Here is a 15,864-nt window from a genome sequence, read left to right on the forward strand (position 1 = left end):
TGTGAACAGAGTGAGTGAAATATAAGGTTCTACAATGGTGAAAGGCAAGAAACATAATGAAAAAAGTCATTTTAATTAAGGAAAGTGAGACTATGCATCATTCTATCAGTCTACTTTAGTCTCCTTTACTGAAGAACTAAGAATAATAATTTGCAAGTACTACACCCCAGGTAGGTTAGCTTTCATGATTCTAATTTGTTAAGATTAGAGCTGGTCCAATTAATTTAATTGCTTCTCTGATCAGACTTGTATGTGTGGCAGCAGGAGAAGAGTAACAGAAGGCAGATGGGCTCATCTCCAGACACCCTGTTAATTAACAGCAAAATAGAGGGAAGCAAAGAAACTAAAAGCCATATAGTGTATAACATCCATTACTGCAGACAATGTGTAATATAAAACATTGTACAGGGTAAAATATTGGTAACTGCACATCATTGAGAAATAGCTTATCTAGGTGTTAACATTAACCCCTGTCTTTTTAACTGTATAATATACAGTTTCATACATCACCCACATAAGAAAATAAAGATTGTATTTTGTATATTGTATATTATGTATATAATGTATTAGGTATTGGGCAGCTTTAATTATCAGTACAGATGAAAATTTGACACAGGCTCAGGGTCAGGGCAGGCTGCAGAGATGCAAGGTCAAGTCCAAATCCGGGGTCAGCAACAGGAGGTCCAAGCAGAAGGGAACGGGCACACAAGCACAGCAATATGGAGCAACTCGGGAACACAGCAACATGGAGGAACCCAGGAACACAGCAACACAGGACTCAGAAGCAGGAACACACAGGAATACACAGGAACGCAGGAATAATCTAGAAAGCTTTCTCTCAGGCTGTGAGGCACAAATATCCGGCAAGGCAGGAAGGAAAGTTCCGGATTATAAAGTGGAAGTGTTCAGCCAGCGCACCAAACAGCGGGGCGCTGGCCCTTTAACTTTTCGGCAGCCAGCGGGCACACGCCCTAGGAGGTGGGGACGCGCGAACGTCAGACTGATGGAGACCAGGAGTCGGGACAGGTGAGTCTGGGAAAGCGGGGGCCACGGGAGCGCATGGAGGAACACGGGTGCGCCTGTGTTCCGAGACAGGGATTGCGGGAGCACCCGTGACACCAAATATACAGTATTCCAAATGTCAGTCATTGAAGTTCTATGAAGATGACCAGTGTGTACATTAAGAGCATTGCAATTGTACTGTATAAGCTGTACATAAGCTAATATCATGTAAACCAAGTATCAGGTATCAAATATGCATATAGTACTAATATAGTAAGCTAACAGGTAATAGTAAGCTGGCAAATAATTGTAAAGCTAACGAGTTACAGTAAGCCAACATATACAACCAATCTTAAGTTAAACTTTTCCCATTAATTTGTGATATCAAAGCACAACATGTTATCAGGTTTAAAGGGGTTTTCTCACGAATTGCGGCACTCTGCAATTTCTGATAGCTCCATAGAGATTAATGGAGCAAATGGTCGTGTGCGGCTGTCTGCTCCATTACTCTGACTGAGCGACAAGGGGTCCAACAGAGCTACGTGGGACCCCATCGGACCCTTAGTTTTCGTGATCTGTGGGGGTCTGAGCATGGAGACCCCACTGATCAACAGGTTTGGCCCTATTCTGTGGATAGGGCCTAACTTCTGTTTGTGAGAAAACCCCTTTAACTTAAGGATTGCTACTACTGCATATATTGTACTTACCAAAACAGGAATTGACAAAGCCATACCATTGGCAGCCATATTCTCCACCAATCCATTGACCTTGAATACTGGATGTAAAACTCAAGGTTGTGCCAGATACGCAGACTAGCATATCACTGATACTTATATTTAATAACATCATGTTGACCGGAGTCCTTAGGGTTTTGAACTTGCAGAAGAGAACTAACACTATGAAGTTGTTAAGAAAGCCAAAGACAAGGATGAATCCAAGAAAAATAGCAACCACTGTGTGTCCGGTTCTAGACATGACAGGAGCTTGGTATAGTGTATCATCAGTGTCCAGGTATGACAGTGAGGTTTCATAGCTGATATTTGTTGTCCAGTTTATGTTCATCTCAGACATCATTGCATATAGGTAGTATTAGTGAGATGAACCTCCATAAGCCACAATGGTTCTGAATATTTCCTCCGGTCTTCTTGGTGTTTTACTTCATTTTGGATTACCAAAATCACCTATAATAGATAAATGGAACAATAAGTATCTTTCATGAAATCAGTGTATTTATATTTTCATACAGTACATCTTAGTGAACATTCACAGACAAGATATTTTTTAGTCAGATAGCAAGATATCATATTTTTAGATTTACAAATTACTAAAGAGATGCTCAGGACCAGAAACACAGTACATGTGCAGAAATGATAAATTATCTATCTATATGGCATAGAGACGCAGGGTAATAATAAAACTGAGAGGACTTGTATTATAAAGTGCTGTGGTTATTTTTTAACATCTATAGATGTCAGTTCAGATGGAAGTGTATGGAGACTGCAGATATTGGAAACTTATTTGCTCCTCACATGTATAAGTAACATGACTATTAGATACATGCATGGTTCCATACAGAGAAAAATTTGGTTAATGATGTTGCTGATTTTAAGGTCTACAAGAATCAAGCAGGTGCAGGAGAAAGGTGGAGTGAGCACTCCTCAACCCTACTTCATCAAAATCCAAGCAACCTGCACCATAATACATATATTCTTGATTTTTTTTGTTTTAAAACATTTTTATTTTTGTTATATTTTTGATTATTTCTACTAGTCCCAATATGGGATTTATTGCAGGGTATTATAATTGTCAGCCCATAGTCTGACACAGTGCCTGTACAATCCTGTCTGTATGAAAGCTGTGGAGGGGTGCGATTGTAGGGGGGAAACCCCTTAACACCCATGACCGGAGATCACTCTGACCACGGGTATTACACATGTCAGCTGTTTGTCACAGGCAGCAGAGAAGCTAGATGCAGCCCTGTGTGTGTATATATATATATATATATATATATATATATATATATATATATATAAAATAGAAGTAAACAGCAGAAATCTTATTTGAATATTAAGTGATGTCTGTATCTGCCCGAATGCTACCCAGATGTGTCTTACATTTAATGCTGATACATAATTATGCTTGAAGAATACTCATTTTTGGAATATATTTATGTGTGCAGGACATTTTATGTGTGCTGTTTATTCATTGCTGGTAAATATGTATTTGCGGCATTAGTACCTATATCAGTGGCGTAACCAGGAGAGGCAGGGCTCCATTAGCAGACTTCTTAATGGGGCTCGTTTAAAAAATATTTGTATGCCTATACATGTGAGTTAAAATTATATAAATTTATACACTCATATATACATAATCCATTTATACATATACATACATACAACATATACACAAATACAAACAGTACCAAATGCACCCAGCCTATATACAGACATACAGTACCATATACAGATATACAGCATATACACACACACCAGTAAATACATCCATTATGACTAAGGGCGAATAACGTGTCCGAAGCGCATCAATGGCAGCTCTTTTTGTGTCTGGTTTTAATATATTCTATTAAAGTATTTTTGATTTTACCTCATCGGGACCTTCATTTTCTCCCTATCATATTTTGACCCTACATGGACAGTGCACTATTATGTTTAACCTTATATTAGATTTGCAGGTTTGTGTAGTGTACCATAAATGTTGATAAGTTATTATTAGACAGCTTCTTAAGTGGGTTTATCTGCACTACTTTATGTAGGTCCTCCCCACATACAGATTTCTGCCCTCCAATTTATATCAGAGTTGTTGAAACCCCCATTATAATTTGATATTAAAACGTTTCCACTATTCCCATTACAGTTAAAGATATATAATAAACTCCTATCAGTATTTAATTTTTCTTTCTACCTAACTTTTGTTTTCTGATTTCCACCAACATTGACTGCACATATTGATTTTCTCCCAGATATCATCATGTAGGATGTTCTCTATAATCAAGAACAGATAACCCTGGGCAGGGGCGGACTGGGAATTTAAAGTGGCCCTGGAAAAAACTGTAAAAGTGGCCCCATTCTGTGGGCGGGGTCAAAACAAGTAGGCGTGGCCTTGTTATGTGGGTGGAGTTACTAAACTCCATGCAAACTGTTAATAGATGGTCTAAATCAACATGTACACCGCAGAGAAAGAGACTCATACTGCCTCCTTGTAAAGGAATAACACTTCTATTTTAAGAGCACACAACTTAATACTGCCATATATGTACACTAAAAACATACTACAATACCTTCTCCAATAAACAAGAATGTAACTAGTATAATACTACTGCCCCTAAGTAAAATATATTGTAATACTGCCCCCTATGTACAAAAATATAACTACTATAATATTGCCCTCAATGTACAGGAATATAACTACTATAATACTGCCCCCTATGTACAGGAATATAACTACTATAATACTGCGCCCTATGTACAGGAATATAACTACTATAATACTGTCCCCCTATGTACAAGAATATAACTACTATAATACTGCCCCCTATGTACAAGAATATAACTACTATAATACTGTCCCCCTATGTACAAGAATATAACTACTATAATACTGTCCCCCTATGTACAAGAATATAACTACTATAATACTGCCCCCTATGTACAGGAATATAACTACTATAATACTGCCCCCTATGTACAGGAATATAACTACTATAATACTGCCCCCTATGTACAAGAATATAACTACTATAATACTGTCCCCCTATGTACAAGAATATAACTACTATAATACTGTCCCCCTATGTACAAGAATATAACTACTATAATACTGCCCCCTATGTATAAGAATATAACTACTATAATACTGCCCCCTATGTACAGGAATATAACTACTATAATACTGCCCCCTATGTACAGGGATATAACTACTATAATACTGCTCCCTATGTACAAGAATATAACTACTATAATACTGCCCCCTATGTACAAGAATATAACTACTATAATACAGCCCCCTATGTACAGGAATATAACTACTATAATACTGCCCCCTATGTACAAGAATATAACTACTATAATACTACCCCCTATGTACAAGAATATAACTACTATAATACAGCCCCCTATGTACAAGAATATAACTACTATAATACTGCCCCCTATGTACAGGAATATAACTACTATAATACAGCCCCCTATGTACAAGAATATAACTACTATAATACTGCCCCCTATGTACAAGAATATAACTACTATAATACTGCCCCCTATGTACAGGAATATAACCACTATAATACTGCCCCCTATGTACAGGAATATAACTACTATAATACTGTCCCCTATGTACAGGAATATAACTACTATAATACTGCCCCCTATGTACAGGAATATAACTACTATAATACTGCCCCCTATGTACAGGAATATAACTACTATAATACTGCCCCCTATGTACAGGAATATAACTACTATAATACTGCCCCCTATGTACAAGAATATAATTACTATAATACTGCCCCCTATGTACAAGAATATAACTACTATAATACTGTCCCCTATGTACAAGAATATAACTACTATAATACCGCTCCCTATGTACAAGAATATAACTACTATAATACCGCCCCCTATGTACAGGAATATAACTACTATAATACTGTCCCCTATGTACAGGAATATAACTACTATAATACTGCCCCCTATGTACAAGAATATAACTACTATAATACTGCCCCCTGTGTACAAGAATATAACTACTATAATACTGCCCCCTATGTACAGGAATATAACTACTATAATACTGCCCCCTATGTACAAGAATATAACTACTATAATACTGTCCCCCTATGTACAAGAATATAGCTACTATTACTAGTAGCCATTACCCCCCCCCCAGTATATAGCCAGCCAACCCCCCCCCCAGTATACATCCAGCCCACTGTAATATATATATATATATATATATATATATATATATATATATATATATATATATATAGCCAGCCCCCCAGTATACAGCCAACCAGCCCTCCTAGTATATTCAGTCTGCCCAGTATACGGCCAGACTGCCCGTGCCCCGGTATACAGCCAGACTGCCCGTGCCCCGGTATACGGCCAGACTGCCCGTGCCCCGGTATACGGCCAGACTGCCCCTGGTATACAGCCCGACTGCCCCTGGTATACAGCCCGACTGCCCCTGGTATACAGCCCGACTGCCCCTGGTATACAGCCCGACTGCCCCTGGTATACAGCCCGACTGCCCCTGGTATACAGCCCGACTGCCCCTGGTATACAGCCCGACTGCCCCTGGTATACAGCCCGACTGCCCCTGGTATACAGCCCGACTGCCCCTGGTATACAGCCCGACTGCCCCTGGTATACAGCCCGACTGCCCCTGGTATACAGCCCGACTGCCCCTGGTATACAGCCCGACTGCCCCAGTAATACAGCCCACAGCCACAGTAATACAGCCCGTAGCCACAGTAATACAGCCCGTAGCCACAGTAATACAGCCCGTAGCCACAGTAATACAGCCCACAGCCACAGTAATACAGCCCACAGCCACAGTAATACAGCCCATAGCCACAGTAATACAGCCCACAGCCACAGTAATACAGCCCACAGCCACAGTAATACAGCCCACAGCCACAGTAATACAGCCCACAGCCACAGTAATACAGCCCGTAGCCACAGTAATACAGCCCGTAGCCACAGTAATACAGCCCACAGCCACAGTAATACAGTTTACAGCCATAGTAATACAGCCCACAGCCATAGTAATACAGCCCACAGCCACAGTAATACAGCCCATAGCCATAGTAATACAGCCCACAGCCACAGTAATACAGCCCATAGCCACAGTAATACAGCCCACAGCCACAGTAATACAGCCCATAGCCACAGTAATACAGCCCATAGCCACAGTAATACAGCCCGTAGCCACAGTAATACAGCCCACAGCCACAGTAATACAGCCCATAGCCACAGTAATACAGCCCATAGCCACAGTAATACAGCCCACAGCCATAGTAATACAGCCCACAGCCACAGTAATACAGCCCATAGCCACAGTAATACAGCCCATAGCCATAGTAATACAGCCCACAGCCATAGTAATACAGCCCATAGCCACAGTAATACAGCCCATAGCCACAGTAATACAGCCCATAGCCATAGTAATACAGCCCATAGCCACAGTAATACAGCCCACAGCCACAGTAATACAGCCCACAGCCACAGTAATACAGCCCATAGCCACAGTAATACAGCCCATAGCCACAGTAATACAGCCCATAGCCACAGTAATACAGCCCACAGCCACAGTAATACAGCCCACAGCCACAGTAATACAGCCCATAGCCACAGTAATACAGCCCACAGCCACAGTAATACAGCCCACAGCCACAGTAATACAGCCCATAGCCACAGTAATACAGCCCACAGCCACAGTAATACAGCCCACAGCCATAGTAATACAGCCCATAGCCACAGTAATACAGCCCATAGCCATAGTAATACAGCCCACAGCCATAGTAATACAGCCCACAGCCACAGTAATACAGCCCACAGCCACAGTAATACAGCCCATAGCCACAGTAATACAGCCCATAGCCACAGTAATACAGCCCATAGCCATAGTAATACAGCCCACAGCCACAGTAATACAGCCCATAGCCACAGTAATACAGCCCATAGCCATAGTAATACAGCCCACAGCCACAGTATACAATAACAGACTCTGGTATACAGCGCCTGCCCCTGGTATAAAGCCACCCCCACGCCAGTACATAAAAATAAAAACACATTAAACTCACCTCTCCGACACTCTGACGCTGCTCCCCTGCTTGATCCCAGTCCGGCCGCGGCGACAGCTCCGTACGGGCCGGCGTCGCACAGACCATGACGTCAGCCGCTTGCCGACGTCATGGTCTATGCGACGCCGGCGCGTACGTTGTTGTCACCGCGGCCGGACTGGGATCGAGCAGGGGAGCAGCGTCAGAGTGTCGGAGAGGTGAGTTTAATGTGTTTTTATTTTTACACCTGCCCCACCAGTACCAGACCGGCCCCGGACCGGCCCTAAACCAATCGGCCCACCGGGATTTCTCCCGGTGGGTCTTATGGCCAGTCCGCCCCTGACCCTGGGGGTTGGAGGTTGATTTCCGTAACACTACCTGTAATGAAAGCTTAACTTACATGGGAATCTTCACTGCCTCTGTGCTCTGTGCAAAGCTTTACACAATTAAATGCATTGCACTTCCCATCTTATTGGTATTAAGGGGTCATATTGTATTTCAAGCTTCTTATTGAAAAGTTCTTGTTGTATGTTTTTGATTGAGGTAAATGTTTGGCAACACTTCAATGGTGCAAAAATTAGCATTTTGAATAAAATTGCAGAAAACAGGTGGATAATAAATATAATTATCTTTATGAAAAACACATTACCCTGCTTTAGATACATCCACACATGTATCATGCTGAGATGAAAATACCTTATCTGCAATTTCACAACTCAGTAAAATGATTTATAAGGCTAAGAAGATGTTGGGAGATAGGAAGAATGTTAATGAGCTGGGTCTCACTTTCATATGCAGAGCTGAAGCATAGGCAGGAACTGGTGCACAGCTACAGCCTCAACTCATTGAAATTGGCTGCATACATATGCAAGGTGGATTTCAGAAAAGAAAAGCAAGCTCCTGCTATTGTCTTCCTTCCAAGTTTTCCACTGATTTATTTTTCTTGGTAAAAGCATGGATTTAACCCCAAACAAAAATGATACTTCTACAATGTTACAACTGTAATTTATTTATATTTATGGTAAACATCACCTTCACATATGGATTGTTTGTGTAACGTAATCTTTAGAGAACAATACAGTAGAATTCATTTTGAGATTAAAGTAAGATCAGCAACTACAACACAACTTAATATTCAACAGTTTCTCTACTCTTATATAATCGAATAGGTTCTATCATCATTCTCTAACCTTTCTCGGTCCCCTGTTATTACTATGTTGTACCATTCCTCTAGTAGTCATTATAGTGATTTTTGAGTAGTTATCCAGATAGGTGTGAGTAATTAACTCAGTAATTAAGTCTTAAAGGGGTATTCCCATCTGGGCATTTACATTTAATTGAATTCATTTGCCATCTGTAAACATTTCTTCAATTGGATGTTATTAAAAAAATGTTCCTGTGTAAAGATAATTTCTCATAAATGTTGCCATGTTGTTCCTTAGAAACGAGATCGCTTCCTCAGATTCGGCCACCTCAGCTGGAAGGATTAAACAAAGAAACAAAAAGGTGTTTGTATATGAAATGTCTGGGAGTTACTGCATGTCCCACAGCCGTCCTGTGGTAATGATCGCTGAATCCAGGAGGTCAGACAGGACTCAATAGCGCATGTCTGGCCACCGCTGCCAGAGTGTGGGTCATATCCGAGGAAGCTATCTCGTTTCTAAGGGACAACATGGCTACATTTATGAGAAATTATCTTCACACACATTTTTTTTAAATAACATCCAATTGAAGAAATGTTTACTTATGGCAAATGAATTCAATTAAATATAAATGCCCAGATGGGAATACCCTTTTTAGGTTCTCTTGCCATAAAGAATGCAGCATCTAAGCAAGTTGAATTGTAGAGATTTGTAGTAATTTACTTAGCTTTATCACCCTGCAGCACAACTGGTCTGTTTTTATCATTTGTCAAGTGACCCTGCAAAAGCAGGGTCAAATAGGCTGTCTGTCAGTAACACTGACAGTGTATATAATACACGGCACCACAAGTAAAAAATTATTTTTGTTTTATCTCTGCACAATAAACAAAAGCATATAGAGAAAAAGAGAAAAAAAAAGCACAAACCAAAAAAAATTGTACCAGCAAAAATGGCAACTTATTGTGAAGAAACAATCCAAAACACAGCCCCATTGTCTGATTATTATCTGATTATTTAGTCTTATGGTGATCTGAATTTTGTTACAAAAGTCAAACAACTTTACAACACATTATAAATATAGTCCAGAATTGTACTGACCTGAAGAATAAATGGATTGTGTTATTTATATCACATGACTTGTAGCCCTGATGGTTTGTGCTCTAGAATACTAAAGAAATGCTGCGATCAACTCTAGAACGTACTGGCTGACATCTTGGACCATAGCTTAGCCTTAGTACCATCAACCTGGAAGATCTTGTGCTTACACCCAGTTCCAAAATATGCAAACCCAACTAACTACTATGACTACCATTGTGCTGAGAAGGTTGTCCTTTAGCAAAAAAATGCTGTTAGTGACTATATGGACCCGCTACACTTTGAAACAAAAAAAGAAGATGGAGGATGGTTTTTCTTACTGCAAAAGCTTCTCTCATCATTGAATGTACATGGCACAATTATGAGAATAATCTACATTGACTTCTCAAACTCCTTGCTCAGTGTATCCCTCTCAATGTTGGTGCTCAACTACCTGACAAAAACTGCTCAGTCATGTGCTTAAACAAGTAAATGTCAAGCAGCACAGAGGGCTGGCTGTCTTATCATTATTCCTAGAAAGGACCTGCACAGTGAAGCAGCACTCCAAATTAAAAAAGTGTGACTTTTTCCACAAAGATTTAAAAATGAATACGATTTTTTATTAGATTACTAATGTGGCGTGATTAACCACTTGAAAGCTTCCACTACTTATCAGTGCTGCTCTGAATTCCTCTTTCAACATTTTATCACCATTCATGTCCATCCTCTATACATATGACTTCAGAGACTGTTCGGAAATCTGTCACTTACAAAGGTTCTCAGATGAAGGGTGCATTGTGGAAAATTATGAAACTGAGTACAGGCAAGTCATTCATGACTTTGCAGAGTGAATTGAAAGAAATGACTTGAATGTATAAAATAAAGCAACAAAGAAATGATACTGGATCCAATGAAGAAGCAATGTGTCATCCAATGACCATTGAATATAAGGCTATTGAATGCATGAAAACCTACAGATACCTGGGGGTTTATGTCTAAACCATAAACTGTGCAAAGATATTTGGTATTACATTGACTCATCTGTTCTTTCTAAGGGAATTAAGATCATACAACATCTGAACCAAAATGTTAAAATGTTTTATGACACTATAATTGCCAGCATTCTATTTTACACCATAACATGTTGGGATAAGAATAATAGAATAGAATAATCAGCATGCCACAGAGATCTGTTGACGTTGCTTGAAAAGAAAAGTGCCTTATCAAATTCAAAACAATTGTAGAGAACGCATGAACAGAGCCATGAACCCATGACCAGAGTGACAATATAAGTGGCTAATACCGACAGATCAAAATCTGTGGCGAGGTACAGAATCATTTGGGATAATAGAGTAGTCAAATAACAGACAAAGTGTTTTACCCAATCTCTGAAAAAAGCATAACCTCTGTGTCACGGCCGCACCCGCAATCCTCGGTACTGATCACGGGTACACCCATTACCTTCCATGTCTCCAACGCCCCTGCTTCTTGACTATGCCACGCGTGTCCCCACTCACTAGGGTGCGCAAAGCCTCTCCTAGCCTTAAAGGGACAGCGTCCTCCTGATTGATGTTGGCTAATCTGGCTCGCCCTTATAATCCGTCACCTCCCTACCATCCTGGCCAGATCTTCAGCTGCATTTCCATAGGAACTTCCAAGGTTTCCAGACCTCGCTTCCCTTAGTGGTTCCTGTTCAAGAGAAAGCTCTTCCAGTGTTTCCAGATGCTCCTGTGTTCCCTGCATTTCCAGACGCTCCTGTCTTCCCAGCTTTCCCAGACACTCTCCTGTCTTCTGTGTCTCCAGCGTTCCCAGATGCTTTGAAGCTGGCTCTGGCGAAGACCAGGTGCCACTTAGACTCTGGTCCCAGGTCTCGGCTAGTACCATCTCCCGCGGTGATCTAGATGGTTCACTGGTCCACAGACTCCTCCTTCCGGACTCTTCACACAGAGACTTTTCTCCCGGTACTCCCTAGTAACGTCCGGGTCTGTGTACCATTACGCTCTGTACTGCACTCTCCTGCACTCTGTACATCCTGCCTCTACACAAACCTTTAGTTACAAGTTCTTCCCTTGTACGTAAACTGACAGCATGAAGAGTATGCAGGACATGAGATGAAAGAAGCATGTGATCAGTCATTGATGGGACAAGAGTCATTTTATACTGTTGCTACTGGTGTGAAAAGCATGTTACTTACATGCAGGATTTTGCATGACTGGGTATGTAGCAGAGCTGTGTGCACTTAGCAGGGCTGTGTCTGCATGTAACAGAGCTGTCTCTGTGTTCTTGTATCTGTGCCTGTGTGTGTATGTAGCAGTGCTGTGCTTTTGTGTATATTGCAGAGATGTGTTTAGGACCACAAGGGAATTTTTAATTGGTGTCAAATATAATTTTTATTTTTTCTAAAGTCCAAATTTAGGGGTAAGTTTTATAGTAAAGTGCATGTTATTGTCTGAATGATATGGTAACTATGAGGCTTGGAGTCATTTCCTCCATAGTAGCAGTCCTTGAAATTTGACCACACACAGTCTAGATTTCATGGACAAAGCATGTTTGTGTGGTTTTTAGCCTTACTTACGATAGGAAACATTTGATTAATGCCTATGAAATGTTACCTGGTCAGGGATGCAAGATGCTTATAAAAATTATGTTTGTTCTATTCCATTTACAATCTGAATATGAGAATAGTAAAGCACATTATTAGGCTTTAAAAATGTTGTTCTATTAGAGCCTAACCTACTATATTTTGCAAAGTAACATCATGAAATGTGAAAGCTCACTCTACAGAATTTATTTTAATAAAGCTCAGGATAATCTAAATTTGTTCATTGAATATATGAACAGAATTACAGCTCTGTGTTGTCATGGTAATTTAATCATGCACTCTTTTTTTAAGAGAATTTGACTTAGCATTGCAAAAGGATTGCTGTTTTTTAATTGTATTCTAAGGTTATCATAATTACCTTTTACAAGGCAGTAGCCTTTTACCTGCTAAACTATAAGCATCTATAGCGTAAATGCAGTTAACATTTAAGAAACAGCTAGTATTCAGAAAATTAAAGATCATTGCATCTGTCAAACACAAAGGCTAAAGGCTTGCTATCTTGTCAATGGAGAACCTGGATGCTGTAGTGTGGAATTCAGCCTTCCTATTATGGAATATTTTGGAGAAGTATAAAATATTAATACATGGGTAAAGAATTCATTGCAAAGGCTCTCACAGAAAACCTATGAGCTATAATATGTATTACATGTGCCGGGTAACTGCACATAGGTAGAGGAATGTTTATGAAAATGGTGATCTCTTGGAAGAAAATAAGTAAAATTATGTAATTGATATAATTGCAGAAAATGAAGTACTAAAAAATAAATTGGGATCTTTGTTAATTTTTTTTCTCAAAGACAAGCTTCACTGAAATATACTTTTACACATATTGATGCACATTTACTTACCCGGTCCCTATGCGATCCCTGATCCGGACTGTCCGACGAGGATGAACTCTGCCGCGATTCATGAAGATCGTGCGCTCGATATCCTGCATGTGTGGCTTCCTCGATCAGGTCCGCCGGAGTTCACCATCTTCCTCCCAGTGTATGTAAGTGCATTGGATGCGACACAAATTTAAATGTTAAATCCCACGCATAGTCCAAATACATTGGATCGTCTTTCGGCCTGCCCCCTGATTTGTGTTGCGTGAAAGCCAACACAATCCGATCGCGTGTGACACAATCCCCGGCACAATCCCTGAAAAGTCGGGAAACCCGACGAAAATGCAGTCATGGGACCCTTAGTAAATAAGCCCCCTTGTATCTGTCAAACCATAAGTCTCTGTAAAAAGTTTTACTCAAAGTTTGGAAATGAACAGTATAAAAGTAACACTACACAAAACCCAGATGAACTTTTACTAGGTGGCATCTCCTCCTACCTGCTACTTAGACTCATAATGGCTTACTATTTCTTTGGAGATACTTTATATCAGATGTCACATTGCTTTTGTGGGGCATTGGATAATTGTATACTAGCAGTAGTAAGCATTACCGGCAGTCCCGGGTTACATACAAGATAGGTTCCTTAGGTTTGTTCTTAAGTTGAATTTGTATGTAAGTGGGGACTGTATATTTTATAATTGCCGCTCAAAACAAAAAAAATTTGGTCCCAATGACAATTTTTTTGCTGTAATGGGACCAAGGATTATCAATAAAGCTTCATTACAGACACTATACATCTGAGCTTTGCAGCCTGAGATTAAAGTAAAGCATCCAGAGGGCTTCACCAGAGGTCACAGGGGACAGAGGGGTCCGTCTGTAAGTCAGGTTTCCTTAAGTAGGGGAAAGCCTGTAGATAGTGCACATGCTATTAGGATTGAGGCAGGTGTTGAGTGGTAAAGTCTTTTTTTGGCTGTAACCTCTCTGTACGGTTTGAGACATGTGTAAACTGCATTTTTGTGCATTTTTCTGGCCTACATTTTTGTACCTTCCTTGAATGGTGTGATGCTTTTGGATTTCTTTAGTGCAGATTAGCTAAGAGCTGCAGATTAACTACTGTGGTGTATTTCACAGTGTTCATTAACCGAAGTCTATTGGAACACACTGCATATAAGCTATATTTTTATCTATATTCATCATATTAAAGTGCACAGATAGAAATAAAAACTTGAATTAAATAAATTACAGATATTGTTTGTCCATTTTGTTTATTTTCAAAGCTGGATGAATGAGTTATATGAAAGTAAAGATATAATAACTTTAGCCAACATCAATATGTCAGATTCATTTTCTGTATGTGCAGAACATTTCTGGACTGGCTAATTTAATGGTCTTCTATGCAGCCTGAAAGCACTACATAAAAGCATATTACACTAAACAGCGCCTCGCTGTGTGGGGAGGTATTGCATAACTAATTTTAAGATGGGTTTTCTCTTTTTATCTTTTGGAAATATGTAAATTTTAGGGCTGAATAAATGTGTAACTGACAAAATTGGAGCATTTTAAATTTCACCTTCATTTTGATTTAATTACTATGAAGATCTCAAGGGGTTAACAATCTTCCTAAAAGCTGTTTCTGATAGCTGAGGTGTGCAGATTTGAAAATTGGTTGATATACAGGGTGTTCTAATATTATATATTTAAAATTTCATTGAAGAGAGTTATTATCCCCCAAAAAGTAAATTCTGAAATCTCCTTGAAAATATGGAAAAACGCTTTTTTGATTTGTAATCAGCGTGACATTAAAATAAATCCTCCAGATATGTCAAAAATTATAAAAATGTAAAGCAGACATATGGGAATTGTTATTCAGCAACTTATTTAGGTTTTAGAACTATCTGTACAAGATGATTCTTAATTTTTGATGAAAAACAATCTCATAGTCACTTTGATAACTAACAGTGTTCAAAAGTTATAACCATGTAATGCGATTCATGTTGAAATACAAAAAAAAATGGGACTGAGCCTTATAGAGTAACTGTAAAGTTTTTTTTCCCACAAGTCAATACCTCTTAGGATGTAGAACAACTTTGTCTATTATCTTTTTATTTATATCCAGCAGTTTCTTTGCTATTCCCCTCAGAGTATCTCAGCGCTGCAATAGCTGCTTGCTCTGCCTGTGCTGATAAACCTTGATAATCCATAGTTTGTTTATCTGTCTTAAATTAATAATAATTCCTTTTATTTATATAGCGCCAACATATTTCTCAGCGCTGCAAAGAGCTTGCCAAATCAGTCCCTGTCCCCATGGGGCCCACAATTTAATCAATCTACCAGTATGTTTTAGAGTGTTGGAGGAACCCGGAGGAAGCCCATGCAAACATGGTGAGAACATACAACCTTTTGCAGATGTTAAGACTGTCA

General features: G+C 39.6%; 1 protein-coding gene across 1 annotated transcript in view; it reads right to left on the reverse strand.

Annotated features, from left to right (window-relative positions):
- The window catches only part of LOC140118217 (pinopsin-like), a 165,933-nt gene that overhangs the window by 125,835 nt on the left and 24,234 nt on the right, over positions 1–15,864 (reverse strand). Inside the window, exon 2 of the mRNA XM_072135839.1 lies at positions 1,710–2,183. Within this exon, the coding sequence (XP_071991940.1) occupies positions 1,710–2,076 (367 nt within the window). The 5' untranslated portion in view covers positions 2,077–2,183. The remainder of the gene's footprint in view (positions 1–1,709; positions 2,184–15,864) is intronic.

The sequence above is a fragment of the Engystomops pustulosus genome, chromosome 2 (assembly GCF_040894005.1).
Source record: "Engystomops pustulosus chromosome 2, aEngPut4.maternal, whole genome shotgun sequence".
Taxonomy (NCBI): Eukaryota; Metazoa; Chordata; class Amphibia; order Anura; family Leptodactylidae; genus Engystomops; species Engystomops pustulosus.